The sequence below is a fragment of the Prionailurus viverrinus genome, chromosome B2, assembly GCF_022837055.1.
Source record: "Prionailurus viverrinus isolate Anna chromosome B2, UM_Priviv_1.0, whole genome shotgun sequence".
In the NCBI taxonomy this organism is placed as follows: Eukaryota; Metazoa; Chordata; class Mammalia; order Carnivora; family Felidae; genus Prionailurus; species Prionailurus viverrinus.
This window is the reverse complement of record NC_062565.1, coordinates 38,059,136-38,086,453: the sequence shown is the minus strand read 5'-3', so window position 1 is coordinate 38,086,453 and position 27,318 is coordinate 38,059,136. Positions and strand designations below refer to the sequence as shown.

General features: G+C 37.9%; 1 protein-coding gene across 5 annotated transcripts in view; it reads left to right on the top strand.

Annotated features, from left to right (window-relative positions):
* Nucleotides 1-27,318, top strand: part of KIF6 (kinesin family member 6) — a 386,512-nt gene that overhangs the window by 66,839 nt on the left and 292,355 nt on the right. For 4 of the 5 annotated variants that reach the window (XM_047860796.1, XM_047860795.1, XM_047860798.1 and 1 more), the window contains 2 exons: nt 12,791-12,938; nt 17,930-18,039. In XM_047860796.1, the coding sequence (XP_047716752.1) occupies nt 12,791-12,938; nt 17,930-18,039 (258 nt within the window). Of the gene's footprint in view, nt 1-12,790; nt 12,939-17,929; nt 18,040-26,631; nt 26,637-27,318 lie in introns of those variants that run through there. The other variant, XM_047860799.1, reaches the window with a different exon arrangement.

Genomic DNA, 27,318 nt, shown 5'->3' with positions numbered 1-27,318 from the left:
TGTTGTTTGATTTATTTGCATTTTCTGAGTGAATAAATTTGTTCCAATAAATGGCTTTTAAAAATATAGATATGTATTTTTTTTTCTGGGATTCTTAGTATTTCTGGGGCTAAACTGCATTATCTTTTAAAGTACCACCTCACCTCTTCCTCTTCCCTGAAAAATGAATCCACCTGGATTCTCTGATTCTATCCTGCTCCTGAATCTAACAGCTCTTTAAGCAGAGCTCATATATCTGGTTTTCAGAAATACCTTAGAAGGGAATCTTCTGTTGGACAAAAAGTAGTTAGAAGGCCTCCCATGATACCAGTTATAAAATCCATGATCCCATTGCTTTGCTGTTTTCAGCAATGCTGTCTTCAGATTTGAGAGACTAAAATATCATGTTTGTTTTTCAGTGAACTAAATTATCATCACAATAATAATTTTTTGCTTTAATTCTTAAAGCCTTCTCATCTGGGTAAACAAAATGAGGTCTCACTTTATTGCAGATACTTTTAGACAGCTTTCCTCTACTTGGAGTCTAGTTAAACAAACAAAGAGTAATAAAAGTGAAAAACTCAACTTAAATGGTTTGTATTTTTTCCGACATGCACGTGTGATGTTTGTGGAGTAAGACTTCAATTTATAATTTCCAAGAGGGTAGAAGCTTTTATTTTTGTTTTATTCATGCAAATATTAAGAGATAAGAAATGACAAAGTATCTCAGCTTTGTAATTTAAATTTCTAGGGAAAATGCATTTTGCAAAAGGAAGGAGAGGATGTCTACTCTGGAGATTTCATCTGATCATCAAACACTGGTTTATAAAACATTGATTTATTTACATATCAGAACTGCCTCTAGCTTGGGATGTATTAGGCAGTCGCCTGCACTGTTGATTTTAGGAAGTTGAGAAATATTGCTCACCAAAAATGTCCATCCCATTTTTCAGTGCTGAAATGTATCATTAGCTTTTCATTTTTTTTATTAATCACTATTCCATCTTTTACAAATGCTACTGCTAAGGTGTTGAAACACATCTAATTGTACCGATTTGGAATAGATTCTTTATTATGTTATTGTTACCACATTTTGTTGAGAGATTATTCACATATCAAAGAATTCACTTTAAAGTGTACATTTAGTAGTTTTTAGTACAAGTGTGCAACTATCAGTGACCATGATCTAATTTTAGAACATTTTCATCACCCCGAAAGAAGCCCTATACCATACCCATTAGCATTCATTCCTCTACTTTGCCCGTATCCTGACCTCTGGCAACCACTAATTGATTTTCCATTTCTATGGATTTGCTTTTACTAGACATTTCATATAAATGGAATCACACAGTATATGACCTTTTGTGACTGGCTTATTTCACTTAACATGCTGTGAAGATTGATCAGACACTGTAGCATATATCAGCACTTTGTTCTTTTTTCATTGCCAAATAGTATCCTATGGTATGGATATGACCCATTTTGTTTATCCACTCATCAGCTGATGAACATTTGGGTTGTTTTCACTTCTTGGCCATAACAAATGATGCTACTATGAGCATTCGTTACAAGTTTTTGTGTGGACACCTTTTCCATTCTACTGGGCATGTACCTAGGAGCTCTGGGTCTTCTGGTAACTCTGTGTTTACATTTTGAGGAGCTGCAAAACCGTTTTTAAGCAGCTGCACCATTTATATTCTCACCAGTAATGTATGAGGTTTCCAATTTTTTCAGATCCTCAGCAGCACATGTAGTTTTTTTTTTTAAGGTATCCTAGAGTGAGTATAAAATGAGTATCCCATTGTGGTTTCGACTTACATTTCCCTAGTGACTAATGATGTTGCGTATCTTTTCATGTGCTATTGGCCATCTATATACTGTCTTTAGAGATATGTCTATTCAAATCCTTTGCCTACTTTTTACTCTCAGAATTTCTGATGTATTCTTTTTAATTTAAAATTTTATTGCAGTATAATCAGCATACAAAGTTCTAGTAGTTTCAAAGTTGTATATTAGTATACAACACATTGATTTGTCAGTTCTACACATTACTCAGTGCTCGCCACAAGTGTAGCCACCGTTTGTCACCATACAACATTATTACAGTATTATTGACTACGTTTCCTTTGCTGTACTTTTCATCTCTATGACTTATTTATTTTATGACTGGTAGTTTGTACCTCTCAGTCAATCCCCTTAATCTCTTTTGCCCCATCCCATACCATCTCCCCTCTAGAAACCATCAGTTTGTTATCTGTATTTAAGAGTCTGGTTTTTTTGTCTGTTTGTTCATTTCTTTTGTTTTGAGATTCTGCTTATAAGTGAAATCTTATGGTATTTATCTTGTGCTGTCTGACTTACTTCACTTAGTGTAATACCCACTATGTCCATCCATGTTGCAAATGGCAAGATCTCATTCCTTTTTAATGTCTGAGTAATATTCTAGTTGTGTGTGTGTGTGTGTGTGTGTGTGTGTGTGTGTGGTGTATATGTATTTGTCAGTAGCCAGCCTTGTCAAAAATCAACTGATTGTAAACATAAGGGTCTATTTCTAGACTCACAATTCTATTCCATTCATGCGTATGTTTATCCTTATGCCAGTATCCCACTGTCTTGGTTACTGTTACTGTAGTAGGTTTTGAATTAAGAAGCGTGAGTCCTCTACCTTTGTTATTTTTTAGGATGTTTTGTCTATTCTTGGTCCCTTGGATTTCCATATAAATTTCTGGAGAAATTGGTTGATTTTTGCAAAGAAGCCAGTTCTAATTTTGAGGGACTTTTCAGGAACCTATTGATCAGAGGGGAGAGTCCTGCTATTTCACATTAAGTCTTATACCCTACAACCTTGCTGAACTTGTTTATTGTTTTTAATAGTTCTATAAGAGATTCCTGCGAATTTCTGTATATGTACAAGACCATGCCACTTGCAAATAGAGTCTTCTGATTCTGTAAAAAGTCATTCTTCAAAAGTGAAGGAGAAATGGACATTCCTGGGTAAACAAAAGCTGAGAGAATTTGTCACTAGCCAGTGCATTAAAAAGACATCTAGATTAGAAAGGAAGAAGTAAAAGTATGCTTATTTACAGATGACATGATTTTGTGTATACAAATCCGAGGCAATCCACTGTTAGATGACAAGAGGTAATAAACAAGTTCAGCAAAAGTTTCAGGGTTCAAAATCAACATAGAAAAATCTATTATGTTTCTGCACAGTAACAATAAACACTGAAAACAAAATTAAAATATAAATTTTGGGAGCCTTGTTAATTTTTGCAAAGCAGGATCTCCCAACTAGTCTTCAAGCATTTTGAATATGTTATTACATTATCTTCTGGCCTCCACGATTCCTCATGAGAAATCCATTGTTGATCTTGTAGAAGATTCCTTGTGTGTGATCAGTCACTTATTTCTTGCTACTTCCATGATTTCTTTGTCTTTAGACAGTTTGATTATCATGTGTTTAGATTTGGATAACTTTGAGCTTATCAAGTTTCTTGGATATGTAGATTAATGTTTTTCATCAAATTGGGGAAGTTTTTGGTCATTTTTTTAAACATTCTCTCCCTTTACCATCTGGGACTTTATACACATGTTGATCTCTGAGTTCTCTGTTCATTTTTCTTCTTTCTTTATAATTTCTGTTGTGCAGACAGGATAATCTTAGTTGATCTGTCTTGAAATTTACTTTCTTCTACCAACTCAAATTGGCTATTGTAGTGAATTGTTTCTCAATTATCTTACCTTTCAACTCCGGAATTTCTGTTTTATTTTTTTTTTTTAATAATTTTTGTCTTTTTATTCATATTTCTTTTCTGTGAAACATCATCTTCGTACTTCCCTTTAATCCTTTAAACATGTTTTACATTTGTTCTTCAAACCTATTTATAATACCTAACTTAAACTCTTTATCTAGAAGTCAAAATCTAGGCTTCCTCAAGAGCTGTTTCTATTAATTTTTTAATTTCCTGTGCCTAGGAAATACTTTGCTGTTTGTGCATCTCATAATTTTTGTTGTTGTTGTTGTTGTAGTACATTTTGAGTAATATAATATGACAGCTCTGAAAATCAGATTCCAACCTTCCCCAAGGTTTGTTGTTTGTTACCATTGGTGCAGCTGCTTGTTTGTTTTAAGTTTTAGAGACTCATTCTACAAAGCTTATATGGTTTGTTGTATGAGGCTTCTGAAATCTCTGTTCAGTAAGCTCAGTGTTCAGGTAGTGACTGGACAGAGAGATTTTTTAAAATATGCCTTGAACCAGGGGCTCTTGGTACGTGTTGATCTCAGTGCTCCATAAATTTATAATTTTGTCTCAGCTTTCACTTCCTGCTTGTTTAAGCCTACAAGGTGAGCCAGAGGTGAGATATAAGGACCTTCTCTCATCTCTCTTGGGTATGCACATAGTCCTGTATATGTATGTGGTCTTCTAGAGTCCCCAAAATATGTCATAACTTTTCAACCCCTCTTATAGACCTCCTTTTCTGCAGGTTTTTATTTCAAGTTTTTGTTCACCCTCTTGCTGGCCTTCCTGGTACCGCATGCAGCCTAGGGCAACTGTGATGGTGAACACTTGCAACTGATCTGTTTTCAACAAACACCATGGGGATATGGCTTCTTTTCACTGAATAAACCAAGTCAGGTCACCAAAGCCAAGTACTGTGAGTGGGGCTTTTCCAGGGAGCTGTCAGAGAAGTACAATTCTGTGGACTTTTTGGGTTGCTCCCAACCTATCCTACCTCTTCCAGTGGTTGCTGTGCTTCTGTTTTTCGGTTTTGTGGTTGCAAGTCTGTTATTTTTCAAGGCCGTTATGGGACCGGGGAGAAGGAGGTGGGAATGGTCAAGTTAACATGTCACAAAGCTCACTGTTCTTACTGAGATTCAGCCATTTTACTTGAGTAAACACCCTTTGGATTGTTGTGAGCCTTTGGAGAACTTCCAGGATTTTGAAAAACTTGATTTTGACAATTTTTGTCCCTGTTCTCATTATTATTGTGGAGGAGTGGATTCTCAGAGGTCCTGACTCCACCATTTCTCTTTATTTTTTGTTAGTACTTTCTCTTAGGATGGATGAGACTACAAGCATATGAAATTGCCCAGTGTTCAATGGAGAGGAGGCACAAGATGGAATTGGGATGAGAATGCTCTACAGAAAAGAACTGGAGATAAATGTTTCCCATTTAATTTTTCATTGTAACTATGTAATAAATAAATAGCCATAGAGTATGTATGGGTGGAACTGACATACTTTTTTTTTTTTAATGTTTATTTATTTTTGAGAGACAGAGGCAGAGTGTGAGCGGGGGAGAGGCAGAGAAAGAGAGAAAGACACAGCATCCGAAGAGGCTCCAGGCTCTGCACTGTCAGCACAGAGCCCAAGCCGTGAGATCATGACCTGAGCCGAAGTCGGACGCTTAACCGACTGAGCCACCCAGGCACTCTAAAGGTTTATTCTTAAAGTTATCAACTTCATATACCTAGAGCATTTGTGGTCAAGAGATATCATGGAATCAAATGATAATTGCTAATAGAACATTGCTATATCATTGGCAACAAATGTTGAGCAGAAAGATTCTGTTATCATCTAGCTAAATTCATCATTGTAGTTCTAACTCCATGTGAAGACACATGGAGAAAACTTAACTGAGTGTCTCAGAAAGGGAAAGTTGAATCACACAGTAGTAATCCATTTTCATTCACTTAATGTGCTAAGTCCTTTAAGTTTGTAAGTACCGGTAACACCTTCCACCTACATAGCAAAAGATGCGTTGAATTGTTGCTATAAATGTTAATTCTTAGCTTAATTAGTTGTATAAGGTGCCCACCCAGGACTTAACGGATTACTTCACAATAAGCTCTAAGCAAAACCTGTGTGTTTAGAGAGGGCATGGAGATGATAAATCACTTAACATACAATCATGAAAGCATGGCGAAAGCATAGAACTGTGGGCAGTATCTCAGCAGAAGTATTACAGCAGGAATACCAGCGTGAACAGTGAGGGGTGATTCTCAGAGGATCCTCCTATCAAACATCTGTTCACAATGAGGGTACCATTAGCTGACAACTTCATAATTCCTTGGATTAAAACATCTCAGAGATGAAGGGGCTACTTGTAACAAAAAAGAATGTAATGTTATAATAGTTTGCTATTCTGTACAGTGTAGAGGAAAGATCCATTTGTGAAAGTCTGAATCATGTCAGGTGTACTATGAAAAGTCTATATGGTGAGGAGAGAGATAGGGAGAAGGAAAAGGAGAGAAGGGGAGGGGAGGGGGCAAGAGGGGATAGGAGGAGAAGAGTAGAGAGAGACAGAAGAGAGTCGGTGGCTGAGAAGATCCAGTGTTCTTTTTTTTTTCTTTTTAACATCCTTAAATTGTATTTTTTCATCATGATAAGTGTGCTTTTTAATCCTCATCATCTCTTTCACCCATCCCTTCTCCTACCTCCCCTCTGGTAACCATCAGTTTGTTCTCTGTAGTTAAGAATTTGTTTCTGGGGCGCCTAGGTGGCTCAGTCAGTTGAGTGTCCGACTTCGGCCCAGGTCATGATCTCGCGGTTCATGAGTTCAAGCCCCGCATCGGGCTCTGTGCTGACCACTCAGAACCTGGAGCCTGCTTCAGATTCTGTGTCTCCCTCTCTCTCTGTCCCTCCCTGACTCATGCTCTGTCTCTCTATCTCTCAAAAATAAATAAAAACATTTATAAAATAAAAAAAAGAATTTGTTTCTTGGTTTTTTCTTTCTCTCTTTCTTTTTCCTTTGCTTGTTTGTTTTGTATCTTAAATTCCACATAAGTGGAATCATATGGTATTTGTCTTTCTCTGACTGACTTATTTTATTCGGCATTATACTCTCTGGCTTCATCCATGTTGTCGCAAATGGCAAGGTTTCATTCTTTTTGATGGCTGAATAAAATTCCATTGTATGTATATGCCGCATCTTCTTTATCCATTTCTTTATTGTTGGATACTTGTGCTGCTTCCATAATTTGGCTATTATAAGTACTGTTATAAACGTAGGGGTGCATGTATCTCTTTGAATCAGTGTTTTTGTGTTTTGGGGGTAAATACCCAATAGTACAATTACTGAATCATAGGGGAGTTCATTTTTTACGTTTTGAGTAATCTCCATACCATTTTCCACAGTGGCTACATCAGTTTGCATTCCCACCAACAGTGCACAAGTGCTCCTTTTTCACCACATCCTTGCCAATACTTGTTTCTTATGTTATTGATTTTAACCATTCTGACAGATGGTTAGTGATATTTCATTGTAGTTTTGATCTGCATTTCCCTGATGATGAGTGATGTCGAGCATCTTTTCATGTGTCTGCTGGCCATCTGTATCTCTCTTTTGGAGACCTGTCTGTTCATGCCTTCTGCCCATTTTTCAATCAGATTATTTGTTTTTTAGATGTTGAATTGTATCAGTTCTTTCTATATTTTGGATACTAAACCTCTATTGAATGTATCATTTGCAACCATCTTCTCTCATTCCATAGGTTGATTTTTAGTTTTGTTGATTGTTTCCTTCACTGTGCAAATGCTTTTTACTTTGATGTAGTCCTAATAGTTTATTTTTGCTTTTATCGCCCTGCATCAGGAGACATATCCAGAAAAATGTTGCTATGGCTGATGTTGGAGAAATTGCTGCCTGTGTTATCTTCAAGGATTTTTGTGGTTTCAGGTCTCACATTTGGTGATCCATTTTGAGTTTTTTGTGTGTGTATGCCATAAGAAAGTGGCCTAGTTTCATTCTTTTGCATGTTACTGTCCAGTTTTCCCAACATCATTTGTTGAAGATACTGTCTTTTCCCCACTGCATATTCTTTCCCCCCTATTGTAGATTAATTGACCATATAAGTATGGGTTAGTTCTCGGTTTTCTATTCTATCCCATTGATCTGTGTGCCTATTTTTGTGCCAGTACCATACTGTCTTGATCACTACAGCTTTGTAATATCACTCAAAGTCTGGAAGACTCATGATTCTTAAGATCACCATTAAATCAAAAGCTGCTCTGTAGGACTAAAGAACACATATGGATTAGTATCTTCTACCAAAAAGTCATTACAAGAAAATTGAAGAGGGAAATTCTTAGAGGATTTACAGTTGGTGCTGACTATTAAATTAGGGAATTACACTACAAGGTACGTAGTGGCAAACATTCTGTACCTGGTATTCTAGGAGGTGACCATGTGTTGTATTTGCCACATGAAGTGCCAGGTGTCGGGTTTGCAGTTTCCAAATTACACATATGCTTTCCTCAGAACTTTTATCTTCAACATATTATTTGATTCAAGCCCAGCATACTAAAGATGAAGAAAGTACTTAATTAGGAGAGCAACTTCAGCAGAATGGTAGTATAGAAATTTCTAGCACCTGTTCCCTCCCAGAAACATCAATTTGAATAACTACCAAGCCTGAAAATACCTTCGCAAAAGCTAAGGATTCCAGATGAGGAATTACAGCATTGGGATGGGATAAGAAAAAGAAGACACATTGAGGAGGGTAGGAAAGATAGTGCCATTACTGCACTAGAGGGTGGAAAAGATAGATTGACATTACCTCATTACTCCTCCCCCAAGCATGGGCATCCTAGCAGCTGAGAGAGACACCCTCCCCTTGGGAGGAGAATGACGTGAGGAACTGACTTTATCGTGGTTACCAGTGCTGGTCTGTCCCACCATCAGCTGACTCCAGTGGCCCCAGGCAGTTCCCATGGTCCCAGGTAACTTCCATAACACCAGGTGATTTCTTGGTCCTGGACTCTTGGCAGGCTATGAGAATCCAATCCCCCGGCCCACCCTAGCACCTTCCTGTTCCTGTAGCCCCAAGCAGCTCCTACAACAGTAGGCTACCAACATGCTCCCATAAAACCAAGCTCCTGATTACCCTGGGGCTGGGTAGCTTCCATAGCCCCAGGCAGCTCCCATGACATCAGGCTCCCTGCAGACTCTGGCAAATTCAGGATCCCAACCCATCCCTGTTTGGCCAGCTTCCATGGCCTCAGGTGGCTCCTATAGTTCTAGTATCTGGTTGGTTCCCACCAAACCCACAATGCCAGCCCTCTCCAATGCCAGCCCAAGCCCTGAAGCCTGAGCTTTGAGGCTGGCTTCCACAGACCCAGGTTCCTGACCTGCCCAGCATCACACTGGTCACTGCAGGCCAACTTGGCCCCTCATGCCCTATTGGTGTAAGCCAACTCCCATGGCCTAAGACTACAGGCTGGTCCTACTGCCAGGTTGGCCCCTGGACCCCAGCCTCCAGGCTGGCTCCCATGAAACCAGGCTCCCCGCACTGGACTGGCCCCTGTAGATCCAGATGCTGGACCTACCCCAGTGATCCCCAGTACCTGGTCAGCCACTGTGGACCCAGTGTCCATATCCACCCATGTAGGCATGAGCTCACCAAAGGAAACTAATAAAGCTACAGTAACTGACCCTGAAGAAATGGAGATCTATGAGCTATCTGACAAAGAATTTAGAATAATCCTCTTAAGGAAATTCAGTGAATTACAAGAAAACACAACTAAATGAAATTAGGAAAAAAATACATGAACAAAATGAGAAGTTCAACAAAGGAATAGAAACCATTAAAAAAAAAAACAACAACAAGCAAAGCCAATCCTAGAGTTAAAAAATACGGTGATTGAATTGACAATTCAATAGAAAGCTTCAAAGCAGACTCAATCAAGTAGAATAAAAAATTAGTTAACTAGAAACCATATCATTTGATATTATCTAGTCAGAGAAGCAAATGGAACAAATGCAAAGAGTGAAGAGAACCTTTCTGAATTATGGGATACCATTAAAGGAAACAATCTCACATTATTAAAATCTCAGGAGAAGAGAGGGATAAAGGGGCAGAAAGCATGTTTAAAGAAATGATGGATTAGAATTCTCAATCTGGGGAGAGGTTTGGACATCCATGTTCATACAGCTAATAGGTGACCCTATAATTTCAAACCAAAATGATCTTTTATAAGACACATTAAAATAAAATTGGTAAAATCAAATACAAGGAGAGAATTTTAAAAGCAACAAGAGAAAAACATACCTGTATAATAAGGGTATCAGCAGATTTCTCAGCAGAAACCTTATAGGCCTGGAGAGAGTGGGACAGTATACTCAGATTTCTGGAAAAAGAAAAAAAAGAAACTGCCAACAAAGAATACTTTACCCAGCATAGCTGTCTGGGTAAAAGATATGAAAATATAAAGCATACTGGTAAAGGCAAGTCTAAGCAATTCATAATACTCTAACACTATATAGTATGGTGTTATGCTAATTACTTAATGTAGTATAAAGATTAAAGGACAAAAGTATTAACAATTATAGCTACAATAATTTGTTAATGAAGACATATGAAAAGAGGTAAATTGTGACGTCAAAGATACAAAAAAATGGGACCGATAGTAAAAATGAATAGTAGATACACAAAAGATAAAGAGGAGGGAATCAAAGTATACCACAGGGAAAATCACTTCACAAAGAAAGACAATAAAAGGGGCGCCTGGATGGCTCAGCCGGCTAAGTGTCCGTCTTTGGCTCAGGTCATGATCTCAGGGTCCGTGAGTTCGAGCCCCACGTCAGGCTCTGTGCTGTCAGCTCAGAGCCTGGAACCTGCTTCAAGTTCTATGTCTCCCTCTCTCTCTGCTCCTCCCCAACCTGCTTGTGCTGTCTCTCTCTCTCAAAAATAAATAAACATAAAAAAAAAAAGAAAAGAAAATTGGAAGAAGGGAACAAAGGAACTACAAAGCTAGGAAACAATGAATAAGTTGGTATTAGTTAAGTCCTTACTTTGCCTTAGTTCTTTTTAATGTAAATGCATTAAATTCTCCAATCAAAAGGCATAGAGTGGCTAATGGATTAAAAACAAGACCCATCTATATGCTGCCTACAGGAGACTCACTTCAGCTTTAAGGGCACACAGAGACTTAAGGGGAAAGGATGCAAAAAGATACCCTATGGAAATGGAAACCAAAAGAAAGCAAGAGTAGCTATACTTCTATCACACAAAATAGACTTTAAGCCAAAACGATAATGAGACAAAGAAGGCCATTTTATAATGATAAAAGGGTCAATTTATCACAAGGATATAACAATATATATGCATCCTAGATCACAGCACCTAAACATATTAGGCAAATATTTACAGATCTGAAGGGAGAAATAGACAACAATACAATAATAGTAGTGGAATCTGATACCCCACTTTCAACAATGGATGGATCGATCATCCAGACAGGAAATCAATACGGAAACGCTGGATGTGAACTATACCTTAAGCCAAATGGACCTACCAGACATATATGTAACATTTCACCCAACAGCAGCAGATTACAGACTCTACTCAAGCACACGTGAAACATTCTCCTGGATAGATCACATGTTAAGTCACAAATCTAATCAAGAAATGGGCAGAGGACTTGAATAGAAATTTCCCCAAAGAAGATATATAAATGGCCCAAACAGATACATAAAAGGGTGTTCAGTACTTCTAATCCTCTGGGAAATGCAAACCAAAGGCATGAGATATATCCTCATATCTGTTAGAATGGCTATTATCTAAATGCCAAGAGACACCAAGTGCCGTCAAGGATGTGAAGAAAAGGAAATTTTTATGCACTAGTGGTGAGGATGTAAATTGGTACAGCCACTATGGAAAACGGTATGGAGTTTCCTTAAAAAAAAATTAAAGATAGAAGGACCATATCTAGTAATGCCACTTCTGTGTATATGTCAAAGGAAATGAAATCTCTCAGAGATATCTGCATTCCCATGTTCATTGCATCATGTTCCCAATAGCCAAGGCATGGAAAAACCTAAATGTCTACTGATGGATGAATGGATACAGAAGATGTGGTATATGTACAATGGAATATTATTCAGCCATAGAAAGAAGAAAATTCTGCTGTTTGCAACAACATAGATGGGCCTTGAGAGCACAATGCTAAGTGAAATAAGACAGAGAAAGACAAATACTGTATGTTCTCCTTCACATGTGAAATGTAAAAAACTGAACTCACAGATACAAAGAAAGGAATGGTGGATGCCAGAGGCTAGTGGGTAGGGGAAAATGTGGAGATGTTGATCAAAGGGTAAAAACTTCCTGTTATTAGATGTGTAAGTTCCATAGGTTAATGTATAGCACAGTGACCATATATTATATATTTGAAAGTTGTTAAGAGTATAGATCTTATATGTTCTCACCACCTACAAAAATGATAATTATGTGAGGTGATGGATGTCTTATCTAACCTTTTTGTGGAGCTCATTTCTCGGTATATTTGTGTATCACATAATCACATTTTACACCTTAAAGTTACATTTGTTATATGTCATTTATAGCTCAGTAAAGCTGGAAAAAAATAAAAAGACATTATATAAAAACAAAAGGCATTTTAATACAATTTATAATACATCAATATTGATTCTTTAGCTGTGGCAAATGTACAATACTAATGTAATAACAATAGGGGAAACTAGGTGTAGGGTATGTGTTAACTCTGTACTACCTTTGCAACTTTTCTGTAAATACAAAAGTATTCTAAATAAAAATTTTATTCAGATTAACAAAAGAAACTCTTTAAGATGACTGGACTCCATTTGAGTTATAGGTCCTTTCTTAGAAAAAAGGATTGGTGTCTGATACTCTTGCCTAAAAAAAAAACAGTTATTTTAGCTAGATACTCATATATAGAAATTTCCATAAATGTCGTTTCAATCGTGTTGAATAAGATTGCTATTAGAATACAAGCCATTTGATACAAGTGCAATTAGCCATTTGGATATTAAAAGTGTGCCATTTCTTTAGTGTCTTGGCAGGTTACAATGGTACCATCTTTGCATATGGGCAAACAGGCAGTGGTAAGACATTCACCATCACGGGTGGAGCAGAACGCTACAGTGACAGAGGCATTATCCCAAGGACACTGTCGTACATTTTTGAGCAATTACAAAAGGTATGAAACTTTAACTTCATTTTCTGTTTGATATATTCAGCAGAAATTTACAGTGGGTAAAAAATTTATTGTGACATTTTATTATATTATATCTAAATGAGGAAGTATTATTGTGTAATAACTCTGGCCTTTATATTTAAGGAAAGTTTGGGATTTTGCTGAAGAAGTAGAAATTAAGGTGCTTCTCATTAAAGGGATGCTGTTTCAGCAAAGGCTGAAAGAGAGTTCTTCTGATACATCCATGGAGGTTAAAAGAACAGATAACACATTTTCCCAACTAACATCTTATATTCCCCATTAAGAAACTGGATGTCCTTTTACCAAGACATTTTTATTTCAGCTACTAAAGCACTGAGTAAGATGATATGATTGTACCTTTTTCACAATTGTGACAGAAGCCCAGAAGAGTTTACCAGAGTAAATATCCTATTGCAATTAATATTATTATGAAGAGTTCTTTGTATTATATGCATCATTTATGTGTGTCTCTAAGTGCCTATTGCCTTATTAGTATTGAATACGACATATAATACAATTAACAAGGCAGGTATCTTTATCCCACTTTTATAGTTGGGAAAACTGAGTCTAAATATCTTTCCCTGGGTCCTTATAAGTAGCCGGTCTGGTGGTCCATCCCAGGTCTGTGTGATGCCAAACCCTGTGCTTTTCACCACTACATACACTGCCTCTGTATCTCAGACTGGCTTTATTTTGTTGGTTGTATTTAAACAATAATGAGTTAAGGAACTTCTCTGAACTTGGATTTCAGTTTTCCCTTAACTTTTCTAGGTTTCAGTTTTTCCCTCTGTGAAAGTAAGAATTGAATTGTACTAGAGGATCTCCAGCATCCCTACTCACTCCTACACTTACTTGGTTGTATTAATTCTGTATAACAAATGTCCTAACTAGGTCAGTGTAACAGCTATTCCAAATTTTCTTGACTGTATGCTTTTTGCATTTTGAGTTGCAAAGATGAGAAGAAATCGCTGAGATCTGCATAATTCTAATTTCCATCCATAAAGTAGCAATTACCCATTAGTTCAGCTCATCTCTCACTAGCTCAAACATGCCAACACTGCATGCCAGAAAATGCAGAAGAGAAAGAGTTGAGTATAGTGTGTATGTTGGATTCAGATCCTGTCTTTTCATTTACTCATTTATTTCTGACATTAGCTGTTTTGTTTTGCTCCCAGATTTCACAGACTGGGAACATAATTTCTAATAGTTTTTGCTGCTGTGGCTCAATGTGGAACTATGTTGTCTTGGAAAGTTCATTGAAGTTGGTACAGACCAACCTTGTTCTGAGAAAATGTACTACTTACAGCATGTGGCCTTGAGGTGGTCACTTAATGTCTCAGGCTTATGGAGTTGCTTCTGAGGGTTGAACATACTCTATCTATAAAGATATTGTCCTGGCACATAGTACATGGTCAATGTATGAGCTCAGTTACTATAGCCATTAATATCTATATCCATATATATATAGAGAGAGAGGGAGAGGGTGAGGGAGAGAGAGAGAGAGAGAGAGAGACAAATGATCCTGATTAATTTCAAAGACTCCTTTGAAACTTAGGACAAATGAAGCCAAGTTCCCTGATTAAGTTAAACAATAAATAAATCCTTTCCTAATGGAAAATATATTTGTCCCTTTTAAAATTTTGTCTGTGAATACCAAAATATAGTTCTAAAAGTCTAAATGTCTTCCAAGTACCTACCGTCTGCCCAGGTCATTGTTTTCATATCTGTTTGTCATTGACATTATTCTAAACCACATTTCAGTTTGAATTATCCTAAATCACTTCCTGGACTGGAGAGAGCCCCTTGGACCAATTTATAGTCAGGACAACTCTTTGTAAAAGGACAGATCTCCATGATGGGCACAACATAAATTCGTTCTAATCAAATTGAACTGCTGCAAAACTAGTAAGAGACAGCTTGAGGTTCATCATTAAGTTTGTCCACATTGTATAGCTGAGAAATGCAGACAGGTACGCAGATACCCCCAGTCGATTGCTTGAGAGGGCCACATGGAGTTCTCTAGAATTCTTAAAGGACATACTTGACTTATGCAAAGTAATTATTTCAAGATAAACCAAGAGCAAGTGCATACTGGCTCCTAAAATGCCTGTGAGTGTGATAGGAGCACATTTGCAGTAATTTTAAAGGAAGACACTTGATTCCATTTATTTTAGAAATCATAGCTCATTATTTTTGAGTACTGTGAGGTTCAGACTTGTTTTGGGGCAAGAGAAAAGGCTGTCTGCAGGGAACATGTGTGTTACATTACAGTCTGGCAATCCTAGACACTAAAAAAGGAATAATAAGGAAAGGTAGCTTGCCACATTGCTCAGTGACTTTTAAGTGTGTATTCTAATAAAAGTCCAGAAAATGCAGAAACTGGAGGAGCCAAAGGCATTATCCCAATCATCTCAGGGGAATAGTCTTGCCATTTTCCTGACTTATGATTCCTTCTACTTTCTGGAAGAAGAGAGTTTCTCCACTGCAGATGAACATACAAATTGGCTGTTGTTTTGCCTTTCTTTTACTTTCCTTTTTTTTTTTTTTAAATTTTTTTTTTCAACGTTTTTTATTTATTTTGGGACAGAGAGAGACAGAGCATGAACGGGGGAGGGGCAGAGAGAGAGGGAGACACAGAATCGGAAACAGGCTCCAGGGTCCGAGCCATCAGCCCAGAGCCTGACACGGGGCTCGAACTCACGGACCGCGAGATCGCGACCTGGCTGAAGTCGGACGCTCAACCGACTGCGCCACCCAGGCGCCCCAACTTTCCTTTTATATTCTTGCTGAATTCTCTATTTGGGGGCTTTTAGAAATAATGGTAAAAACGATAACATTAGCAATAATAATAACAGTAGCAACAGCAACAACTTATTGGTCCTTACTACAGGGACACACATTTCTAGTCAGATTTTAAATACAGAACCCTATTTCTCTGTTACAACAGTTCTACAAGATAAGAGTTATCCACAATTTCATAATTAAACAGCTGACGATAGTGCAGGATCACTCAGTTATAAATGGCAGATCCCGTATTCAAACCCAGCTTTTTCTGATGCTAAGATGAGCTCAGAACTGTATGCTAAAATCTCGAACTATAACATATGGGATATTTCAGTTATGTTCAGATAAGTTTAGAAGTATGTTGCTCTTAAACTTGCTGAGAGGTTGCTAAATGATCCCCCATGGCCTTCAACTTGCTCTGATAATCTTGCTCTGAGAATCTTCTAGAGAGGACAGCATATATGTTCATTGTGGAACACTTTTTTCACAAGTATTTCATAGGATACTTGAGGGAAAACTGGATTAGACTAAAGACTACACAGAATCTGTCTAGAATATATGATCTCTGATACCTGTGCCATAACCCAAAGAATGATGTTGAATGATGCCTTTGCTAAACTAGGACACTAATCTAATCAGCAGGGTGTTTGTTAGGATAAACAGAGTCGCCTACATCAGCAGGACTTCAGCATTTGGTGGGGATAAATTTATTTAGTAGAGACTCAATCCATGCTGTCACCTTCCTAGACCACCAAAACATGACATCTCAGGTGTAGCTTGAGAGTTTTGCTCTGGTCATGTGCTGCCTGAGAATTGCCTTAGTTTTTCAGGTGTTATTTTGTTCTTATGAAATATTGGTGTTTTTATTTGGAGAGTTTGAGCCACTTTAGAACCAGAGAATCATATTAATTTTAATCTGAAGAACGCATTAGGAATTCATTCTTCAGTTTCATCACTAATCAGTGTGGAAACTGAGGCCTGACACAATAGGGTATTATAGTAAGTAGGACTAGGATTCCAGCCCTGGATATGCAGGCCTTTGTTCTCTCTTCCATCTCTGTGACTTGGTCGTCTCTCCCTTTAAATAGTATCTGTCAAATGGATTGTCTTGGATATGGGTGAGAATCAGTCAGGAAGGTCATCCTAAGGAAAATCTCTTTGTGAGTATTGACTCTGACAATCTGCTGACCTTCTTGCCATGAGACACAAATATATTCTGTTATGAGAAGTAGGACTCTACTTGCTGAAGTGCAAGCATCTGTATTTTGGGAGAAACAAGAAGAAAGTGCTATCAATTGATATTTGGTCTTGAAAACTGAAAAAAAAATTTCAGTTTTCTTGAGACCTGAAAAAATTCCATTTTATTCTATCTCAGAGGGAGTGGGTCCTTTTTATCTGCTAGCAGAACTGAGACAGGACCAGTTGCCTGGACTTTTATCCTAATTGCATTGATGCCTCTGTCATTGCATTTCAGTATTAACCCCCACAAAGTACCTCTCTCAGATGAATAGCTCAATATCCCTGATTGCCACGTGGGCCAGGAAGATTAACCCAAGAGAGAAGTTATAGGCAGTGAGCTGTGAATGTCTACTCTTACCGTTACCTGATTGATCTAAACTATTTCTGTCCCCTGGGATTCATTTTACATTATCTACTATTGTCTGTTATCTATGTCACCAGAAATTTTGAATATTGGAAAAATTTTTAAAAGAATTATGATGAAAGCTGGAAACTCTTTTGCTACTGAAGGTTTTAAACAGAAGTAATGATACTGTTTTCTTTTATGAATAGGCTATTCACAGAATGTAAGTTTATTTTTTCACAGTAACCTTTTTTTTTTTTGGAGGGGGTTCTGGAAAGTAAAAAATGGTGTGTTGTACATTTCTGCAACCAAGTTGGCTCATTTTAAGTGTATATTGACTCTTTATGTATAACGTGGAACCAATAAAAAAACAACAGACTAAAGTTGCTTGTAATCATGGGTATTGTCTATTAAAAAAAAAAAAAGCTTCATGCATATGGTTACTGGCAACTTGAAAGTGTCACGAACTGAAAATGGAAACCATGCAAAGTGAGGAGGGTAAAGAAGAGAAGCTGTGAGGAAACTATAGTGATAAATGTGTTCATCCTCCTCTGAACTGAATCGTTATTTATAGCCATTAAATAACATCTTCCCCTTTTCCAATCAGGACAGCAGCACAATATATACAACGCACATTTCCTATTTGGAAATCTACAATGAATGTGGTTATGATCTGTTGGATCCAAGACACGAAGCCTCCAGTTTGGAAGATTTGCCGTGAGTAGCAGAACAACAAAGAATGGGGGAAATTACTTTCAGATGTTCCTTTCAATTGTTTTCTTTGAAACTTTGTATGTTTCTGGTCTCAATCATAATTAACAAATACTGGATAACAGAATCTTTTTTGTAATATAATGGATATTTTTTTTCAGTTATGACAAATAGACAGCAATGATGGGAACTAAAATTGCTTGAAACCCATTTCTTGGGAAAATCTCTTTTGGAGTTGGTACAAGAGAGTGCACTGAATGTTCTCGGACCCGGGGTAGAGTGGACTAGTGGGATATGCTGGTACTGCTTTACCTCTGTGGAGTCAGACCCTTTCCTCCTTCATTTGTGGCCTTTGTCTGAAGAGGGAGTTCAAATTAGGGCTCAAGCAGCAATGAGAGACTGAAAGAGAGAAAATAAAACTTTGTTTTCCCTGTTGCTTCTCTATTGTAAGACTGACACTGAAAATCATTTGGTCAGATTGGCACTGATTGCTGCATGACTGAAATATAAACAGAGTCTTCAGAGCTTACCTACTGAGTAAGTTACCCTGCCAGCGTTTATTACTCACTGCTTGTTTGAATATCTGCCTGAATTACATATTAATTGATAATACTTCATATCCTTTTGTCCAGACATCTTCATATATCAGAAGTTGGTAGGGATGCCTGGGTGGTTCAGTTGGCTAAGCCTCCGACTTGTGATTTTGGCTCAGGTCATGATCTCATGGTTCATGAGATCAACCCCCGCATCAGGCTCTGTGCTGACAATGCAGAGCCTGCTTGGGATTCTCTGTCCCCCTCTCTCTGCCCCTCCCCTTCTCTCTCTGTCTCTCTCTCTCTCAAAAATAAATAAATGAATAATAAAAATAAATAAAATAAATTTAAAAAGTTGGTACAGCCAAGAAAATGTATTTTAATTTTCTTAATATTCTAAAGCAGTTTAAAAACACATATTAATCCTCTACCACAAAGATCAACAACCAATTGCTGGCTTGTTCTGGGTTGCAAAAGAAATAAGGAAATAATAAAGAAAATAAATTATACTCTTTACATCATCTTTGTATGTATTCTTCCTTTAATATTGACAGGGAGTTTTTATGTATCTCTTTTATGCCAATTGTATTCATTAGAGGGAGTTAGGAAAGGGGATTATTGTTGGTTTCTAAATATGTTAATTAAAGAATATAAGAAGAGAAAGGAAAGATCTGACTCCATGGAAGAAATTGGTCTTAAGGAAACTATTGGAATTAAGTTTACAGAGAGGTAAAATGTTCCTCAGAGGAATGTTAGAAACAGCAACATTAAAAATATGAAGATGTAGTCAGAAAGGCCATGTGTTGAGGAGTCATGTGAGATAAAAGCAGAAAGGCTAACAGAAGCCAGCTTTTGAGGTACTTGAATGGTGGGCTTTTGCTGTGAGATTGATCATTACTCTAATAGGCTTTTAAATTAATTTTCTAGCCTCCAGTCTAATCTGTGTACCTCTAGGCTAAATCCGGATTAAAATTGCTTTTAACAAGTCATATCTACACTGAAGAACTTGAAACCTGCTTAGCAATATTCCAGAAATGAAAGTCTTGGATATGACAAACATGGAGGAAGAGAAAGAAGTTTGAGAGATATGCATAAAAAAAAAATAGATGATAACTAGCTAGCTAGTTAGATAGAAATCAAATAAATTGATTATGCCTCTCACCTTGGATTTGATTGGATTTGAAACAAAGGTGAATTACAGCAGGTTGGTTCTCTGTATTTTACTGATTGAGAAGAGTAAACTCAGAGAGGTATGACTTTTCCAGGGTGTCAAAACTAATCTGTTAATTGTAGAGCAAGAATTAAAAACCACAAGGGCATCTGGGTGGCTCACTCAGTTGAGCATCCGACTTTGGCTCAAGTCATGATCTCACTGTTGGTGAGTTTGAGCCCTGTGTTGGGTTCTGTGCGGACAGCTTAGAGCCTGGAGCCTAGTTCAGATTCTCTCTCTCTCTCTCTCTCTCTCTCTCTCCCCCCCCCCCTCTCTGTCTCTCTCTCACACACACATACACCCACAAAATAAATAAACATTAAAAAAAATTGAAAACTACATACTCTCACTTTCATGCCAGAGTAGCAAAAATAGCTTCAGGATTTTACCATGGGGCCCAGAGAATTGGAGTCATTGACTAAAAAGGTGATTTCTGTTAGAAAACTTGATTGGTGATGGTATTGAGTTTCATATACATAACTTTGGTGGCTAAGAGTACCTTACTAGATGTTTATAATAACTTCCTCAGAGGTAGGAAGTATGCCTTACCTGAGTTGGTAGTCTCTCTACCACTAGGCCAAAGTAAGTTCTTAAGATTTAAAAAAATTATCTGTTAAATTGAAACTATAAAGTAGAATTTTTGAAGATGAAAATATAAAGGAACAACAGCATGAGCTCTGTGAATCAGAGTCTAATGGACATAATTGGGTGCAACCTGACTATGAGAACTAGGAATGAGAAAAGTCGTTGACTTCTAAGAGAGGCAGTGTAATATATAGTCAAGAGCACTTGATTACAAGTCAGGACATTTGGGTTCTAGTCCCAACCCCTCAATCTTAGATACATTTTTTCACTTTTCTGGGTTTCTCATGGTCTATAAAATGTGGGCATTGGGTTATATAATATTTAAAAGCCTTTTGGAGGTCAAAGATTGGCGACCTCACAGAATAGGATTTCTTTGGTGACTCTTTTCCCCTTCACAAAAAAATAAGAAGTGATGTAGATATCTTGTATTTTCCTCCTAGAAAGGAGCCTTCTGCCTCTTGAAAGCAAGGACAATGCTTTAATTCACTCTGTGTCTCTGTGTTTCCTGATATGCCTGGCATTTAGTGGTGGATCTCAAGGTCGATCAGATTGTCTCGGTAGATGTCACTAGCTTTCTACCTTAAACTACTGCTCTTCTTTGGTAGCTTCATCCTCTTGTTGGAGAATGAGTTCACTGACTCAAGTCAGAAGTGACCTCAATTACAAAACAGATGTTTTCAGTGAACATACAAAAGTCCCCCATACAAAAGTGGACAGAAAGATGTTCTTCTTACATTTTGGAATATAATTACATGAAAACAAATCCATTAAAATAAAAATGAAAAGATTCTCATTATGAAAGAAGACTCCCATATCCCAGGAGTATAGTTTATTTACTTCAAATATATTCAGTACAATTGAATTCCAAAACAATTCAAGAACAGCATAGTCTTTTGGTGTGGGGATGATGGGATTTGACTGGTATTGAGTCTGCTGGTTTTCTGGGGATTTTAGAGAGTTTGCCTTTTACTAAGATTATCAAGTAATTCTTTATAATAGAATGTGACTTTTGCTGTACCTGGATTAGATTAAGAGTATGTACTGTTAATCTGGTTTCATACACTCTTGAACTGGGACGAGCTCTAACCCCACAATCTTATCCATCTGATTGACTGGTTCATTGTTGTGAGCTGGAATGTCCCAAATACTCTGACTGTGATCCAAAAATAATAGGCAAACTGTCTGTTGACTTTGGTTCTCTCTTGTGGTCATCCATTTGAGGGACAATGGCAAGATACACATTGTAGCCCTTTGACATTCTTATACGTGGCATAACCATGTCTAATCAAATTCAAGGTCAATTTGATGTTGCACAACAATAGCCATCAGTAACAGGTTTCTTACTACTGAGCAACACAGCTTCCTCCAAATCACCTGCTGGACGTTCTTCTCATGGGGCACTCTGTCTTTTCTGATCCTTGTTTTTTACACTCTAATGAGTTCCAACTCTGCTGTTACTGAAGCATTTGCCTATAGACTGCCTGTGGACTTTGTATATATAATGTCAGGGGATTGGACTAAAGTCAATTGCTTCTTTCAAAAGTTGCTGTAGTCATTTGGCAAGGAGTTTTTAGATACAACATTAAAAGCATGATCTGTGAAAGAAGAAATAGATGCGTTGAGATTCATTAAAATTAAAAACTTCTGCTCTCTGAAAGACACTGTCAAGAGAATAAAAAGACAACCCAGAGACTGAGAGCAAATATTTACCAAACACATATCTGATAAAGGACTTACATCTAAAATATACAAAGAGCTCTTAAAACTCAGCAACAAGAAAACTAACAAGCCAATGAAGAAATGAGAAAAAGCTCTGAACAGACAGCTTACCAAAGAAGCTAAGCATCTGAGAAGATGCTCCACATCATCTGTCATTTGGGAATTGCTAATTAAAACTACTATGTACCTACTAGAATGGCAAAAACCTAAAAAACTGGCAATACCAAATGCTGACAAGAATGTAGAGCAGCTGGAATGCTCATTCATTGCTGGAGGAAATGCAATATGCTACATTTTATTTATTTATTTATTTATTTATTTTATTTTATTTTATTTTATTTTATTTATTTATTTATTTATTTATTTATTTATTTATTTGAGAGAGAGCGTGCGCATGCATGCCCAAGTGAGGGAGGGGCAGAGGGAGAGGGAGAGAACCTCGAGCAGGCTTTACACTCCACTGATCAGGCTCTACACTCCACGAAGAACTTGATGCAGGACTCAATCCCATGGCCCTGGGGTCACTATCTGAGCTGAAGTTAAGAGTCAGACAGACGCTCAACCAACTGACCCACCCAGGTGCCCTGGTATAGCTATTTTAAAAGATGACATTAGCTTCTTAAAAAACAAACATAGTTCTTAGGATAGGATCCAGCAGTTATACTTCTGGGTATTTAACCAAATAAATTGAAAACTTATGTCAGTACAGAAACCTGCCCATGAATGGATATATCAGCCTTATTCATAATTGCCAAGAGCTGGAAGCAACCAAGATGTCCTACATTAGGCAAATAGAAGAACAAACTGTGATACATCCATGCAGTGGAACATTATTTGGCAATAAAAAGAAAAGCGCTATTAAGCCACAGAAGACACACAAAGTCTATATACTGTATGATTCCAAGTATTTGACATTGTGGAAAATGAAGGACTATAGATACAGTAGGAAGAGCACTAGTTGCTGGTGGTTGGGATGGGGAAAGATACAGGGATGAATAGGTGAAGCACAGGGGACTTTTTGGGCAGTGAAACTATTCTATCTGATAGTATAATGGTGGGTCACTTGTCCAAACTCATAGAATATATACCACCTAGAGTGAACCCTAATAGAAGCTATGGGCCTTTAGTTAACAAAACAACAGTAGCGAAAAGGAATGAACTATTCATACATTTAACAGCTTGGATGAATCTCCAGGGAATTATACCGAGTGAAAAAAGCCAATCCCAAAAGGTCATATGATGTATGATTTATTTATATAATATTTTTTAAATGACAAAATTATAGAACTAGATAACAGACGAGTGGTTGACAGGAGTTAGGGAGGGAAGTGGGGATGGTTATACAAGGCCAGTGAGAGATCCTTATGGTCATGGACTGTTCTGTTTCTCAACTGTGACTGTGGATACACAAAACTACTCATGTGATTAAATCCCATAGAATTAAACACACACACACAAACACACACACACACACAACTGGGACATCTGAATAAGATCAGTGGATTCTATCAATGTCAGTGTCCTAGTAGTGATATTTTAATATAGTTTTACATGACGTTATCATTGGGAAAAACTGGGTAATGGGTACGTTATTTCTTATAGCTGCATGCACATCTACAATGTTCACAAAACAAGTTTAATTAAAAAATAATTGTCTATATATTTGTGTGTGTGTATATATATATATATATATATATGCATACACACACGTGTATTCAATGCATTCTGTATTTAGCAATTTAAATGAAAATAAAACATCTGTTTTTGAAAGTCTTTATGTCATATGCTATAAAGAGAATATAGTTAGAATCTAAGTATGTCTTATGGAGTAAAACAGTATAACTACTGGTCTTAACCATAGGGAAAATAGTCACCTTACTTAAGTGTAATTTTAGTATTCCTAAATAGGGATGCATAATGCATTTAAGTTTCCAAAGATGGTCATGGTTATTACTGTTAGCAAAAAGTCAGTAAACTCCAGCATCCAGTATTGCAATCTTGGCTTTGTTGTAAAATAATTTGTTGCCAAAGGAAAACAAATAGATGGATGTTAAATTTAATTCATCAAATTGCTATGCCCACTGGATATGAAACACTCTTAAGTGTTGCAGGAGTTACAAAAAAAGATGAATGCAGTGTCTGCCCTCATGGCTTACATTCTAGTCATGTGGAATCATTCATTTATTCAACAAACATTTATAGAGATCCATCTTGATTCCACATACTGTGCTAGGTAGGCACTGACTTTACTGACATAGTCTTTACTTTTCCTGGACCTCACAGCAGAGTGGGGAAAACTAGTATAAAATAGCATAAGGTAGAATATGAAAAACATCGTAAGAAAGGCACAAAGAATGCCTAGGGCTTAAAGGAGGAAGAAACAACATCAGGTCAAGTGATACGGAAGAGATTCCCAGAGAAGGTGGTACATGAGATAGTCCTTGAGGGAAGGTGTAAGACTTGGGGCAGTGGAGTGTGGCCTTCATGTGGAAACAAAGGTAGGGAAGAGCACTGAGCTTGTTCTGTGACAGTTAATAGACCTGTTTGACTGGACCCCAGGAAGGGAGTAGGTGAGAACATTGAGACAGAAAAGTAGGAATGCCAGGATTTGGCAGGAAGGTATAGCCCTCAGAGATTTTTATTCAAGGGTAGAGCAGCTTGGAACTGCCTTTTAGGAAGAAAAATCACTCAGTAGCATGTAAGGCTAGAATGAGATGGATGGGAGTCAGACCGCAGTGCATTGTGGGAAGTTATTAGGATCATCTTGGTGGCAGTGGGAGTAAAAAGGAGGGACAGAATTGGAATACATAATCCAGTGGCTTGAAATTTAACTATGTGTGAGAATATAACCATGTAGGAGAATCACCTAGATGTTGGTTAAAAAAGCAGATTGTTGGCCCCCACCTCCAGAAAATTCAAATATGTTTGAATAAGCAGCCCAAGTGATTCCAATGCAGGTGGTCTGTATTAATCCCTTCCCTCATCCACCTAGGAAAAGTTCTTTTTAGAGATACCAGAAAAAATCTCTCCATGAGGGAAATGGGCACCTGTTGTGTGCTGGTCCCTATCGTAGGGACTTTAAATGCAGTATCTCATTTGAGGAGGTAGGTATCATAATCTATGCTTTATGGATGACTAACCTGAGGTTCACTTAGATAGTGTGATATTTCCCTAAGATTCCACGTCTGCCAAGAGATGGACCAGGATATTTACCTCCGTCCATCAAACATCAGACCTGGGGGTTCTGGTGCTCTTGCCCAGGAGATCCATGTTGTATCCTGGCATTCCATCTGAGCTCTGAGAAGACTGTGTTTCTGGGCTTCTTCAGGGCTCTGGAACCTCTTGTGTGAGCCACAACTTTGAGTCCTTCTCAGCTCTGTCTGTTTTGTGTCGGACACTCTGCAAGGCTCTGAGAGTACCTCAAAGGGGGCTAGTTTAGTAGAACAGACTCATAAAAAGATCATTTCAGACTTACGTAGTGAGTGATAAGATGCCCTGGGTTCTTTAAGGGCATGAGGGAGGATACTGATTTCCACCTGGGGGTTCAGAGAAGGCTGGAGAAAAACTCTGCCTCATTATGGTCTTCAACCTCAGCTAAGCCCTCAGCCTGCTAAGCAGTGTCTTCATACACCCAATGATTTTTCTCCCAGTCCCCACAATAGTTACATCAAATGTCTGTCTCTTTTGTCACACACTGTGTGCCCCAATCCTCTTCCACACCACTTGTATCCTCACCTCAGACAATCGAAGCTGCCAAATAGGAATTACCCCAACTTGCTGCCTCCTACCCTGCTTCCCACTCACCTCCTTCCCTCTAGCTCCAGGAAACTGTCCTTTTGAAAGCCAATCTTTCCACTTATGCCTAGGACTCTCCTTGGATTGGCCACAAATCTACTTTATTTGGCCTACACATTTCATGTTTAAAATTTTTGAATTTAGTGCCTTTAGCTGAAGAATACATCCTTCAGTTCTTATTCCTACCTGTTGTATTATGTTTTTTTCATTTGTGTTATTTTTCTGATCCCATTGAGCATTTGAACAGATTCTGGGCCTATAAGCATAGATCTCAAAGTTAAAATGAACTCCAGTCTTTTCTTCAGCTGATTCCATTACTGATACAGCTGGGAGGCAACTTCTTGAGAAGCAGCAGTGCTGTCCTCCGGGATGATCTGAGCAAGTGGCCAGTGACTAGTGACGGTCACTTATACTCTGTGTCCTTCATGGATTGGCCAGGAACTGTGTTTGTTAGAGAAACGGGACATTGTCAGTGACCATAGCAGAGGGAATAGAGAGCCTTCCCAGCCTGAAAATGACACACTTCTACCCAAAGCCTGTCCTTCTAGCATAATCTCAAAAGGCAAGTTGACTTCCCCTACTGTGAATGGCTGGTTGAAAGAAATCATTCTTAACATCTGAAATGTCTTATATAGGAGGCTGTCTTTGTCAGCTCAGCTATGAGAACAATGTACCATAGACTAGGTGGCTTAAACAGCAGACACTTATTTCTTACAGTTCTAGAGACTGGGAAGTCCCATATCAAGGAACTGGCAGATTTGGTTCCTGGTGAGAGCTGTCTTCCTGGGTAATAGATAGCTTTCTTCTTGTTATGTCCTTACATGGTGGAGAGAGAGAGAGAGAGACAGAGAGAGAGAGAGCGCACGCATATGCTCTAGTCTCTTTCTCTTCTTATAAGGGCACTGATCCCATCATGGGAACCCCATCCTCATGACCTTATCTAAACCTCATTTGGTGTAGTCTGATAATTTTCCAATCTGTTTTAAATTTTGAGTATAAAAGCAAAACCAGGGGTGCCTGGGTGGCGCAGTTGGTTAAGCGTCCGACTTCAGCCAGGTCACGATCTCACGATCCGTGAGTTTGAGCCCCGCGTCAGGCTCTGGTCTGATGGCTCTGAGCCTGGAGCCTGTTTCCGATTCTGTGTCTCCCTCTCTCTCTGACCCTCCCCCGTTCATGCTCTGTCTCTCTCTGTCCCAAAAATAAATTAAAAAAAAAAAAAAAAAGTTGAAAAAAAGAAAAAAAAAAGAAAAGCAAAACCATAGGATTACCTAAAAAAGTGTTGAATAATTTTGGCTTGCTTGGTCACTCTGTTCTATCACTCTGAAGAACACACGGGGTTTGGAAACACAACTGACTATTACAGCTCAACTAATAGAGAAAAAGTAATTAAAATTATTTGAGAGTGTCAATATCATATATACCGAGCATTTACTAGATGCCAGA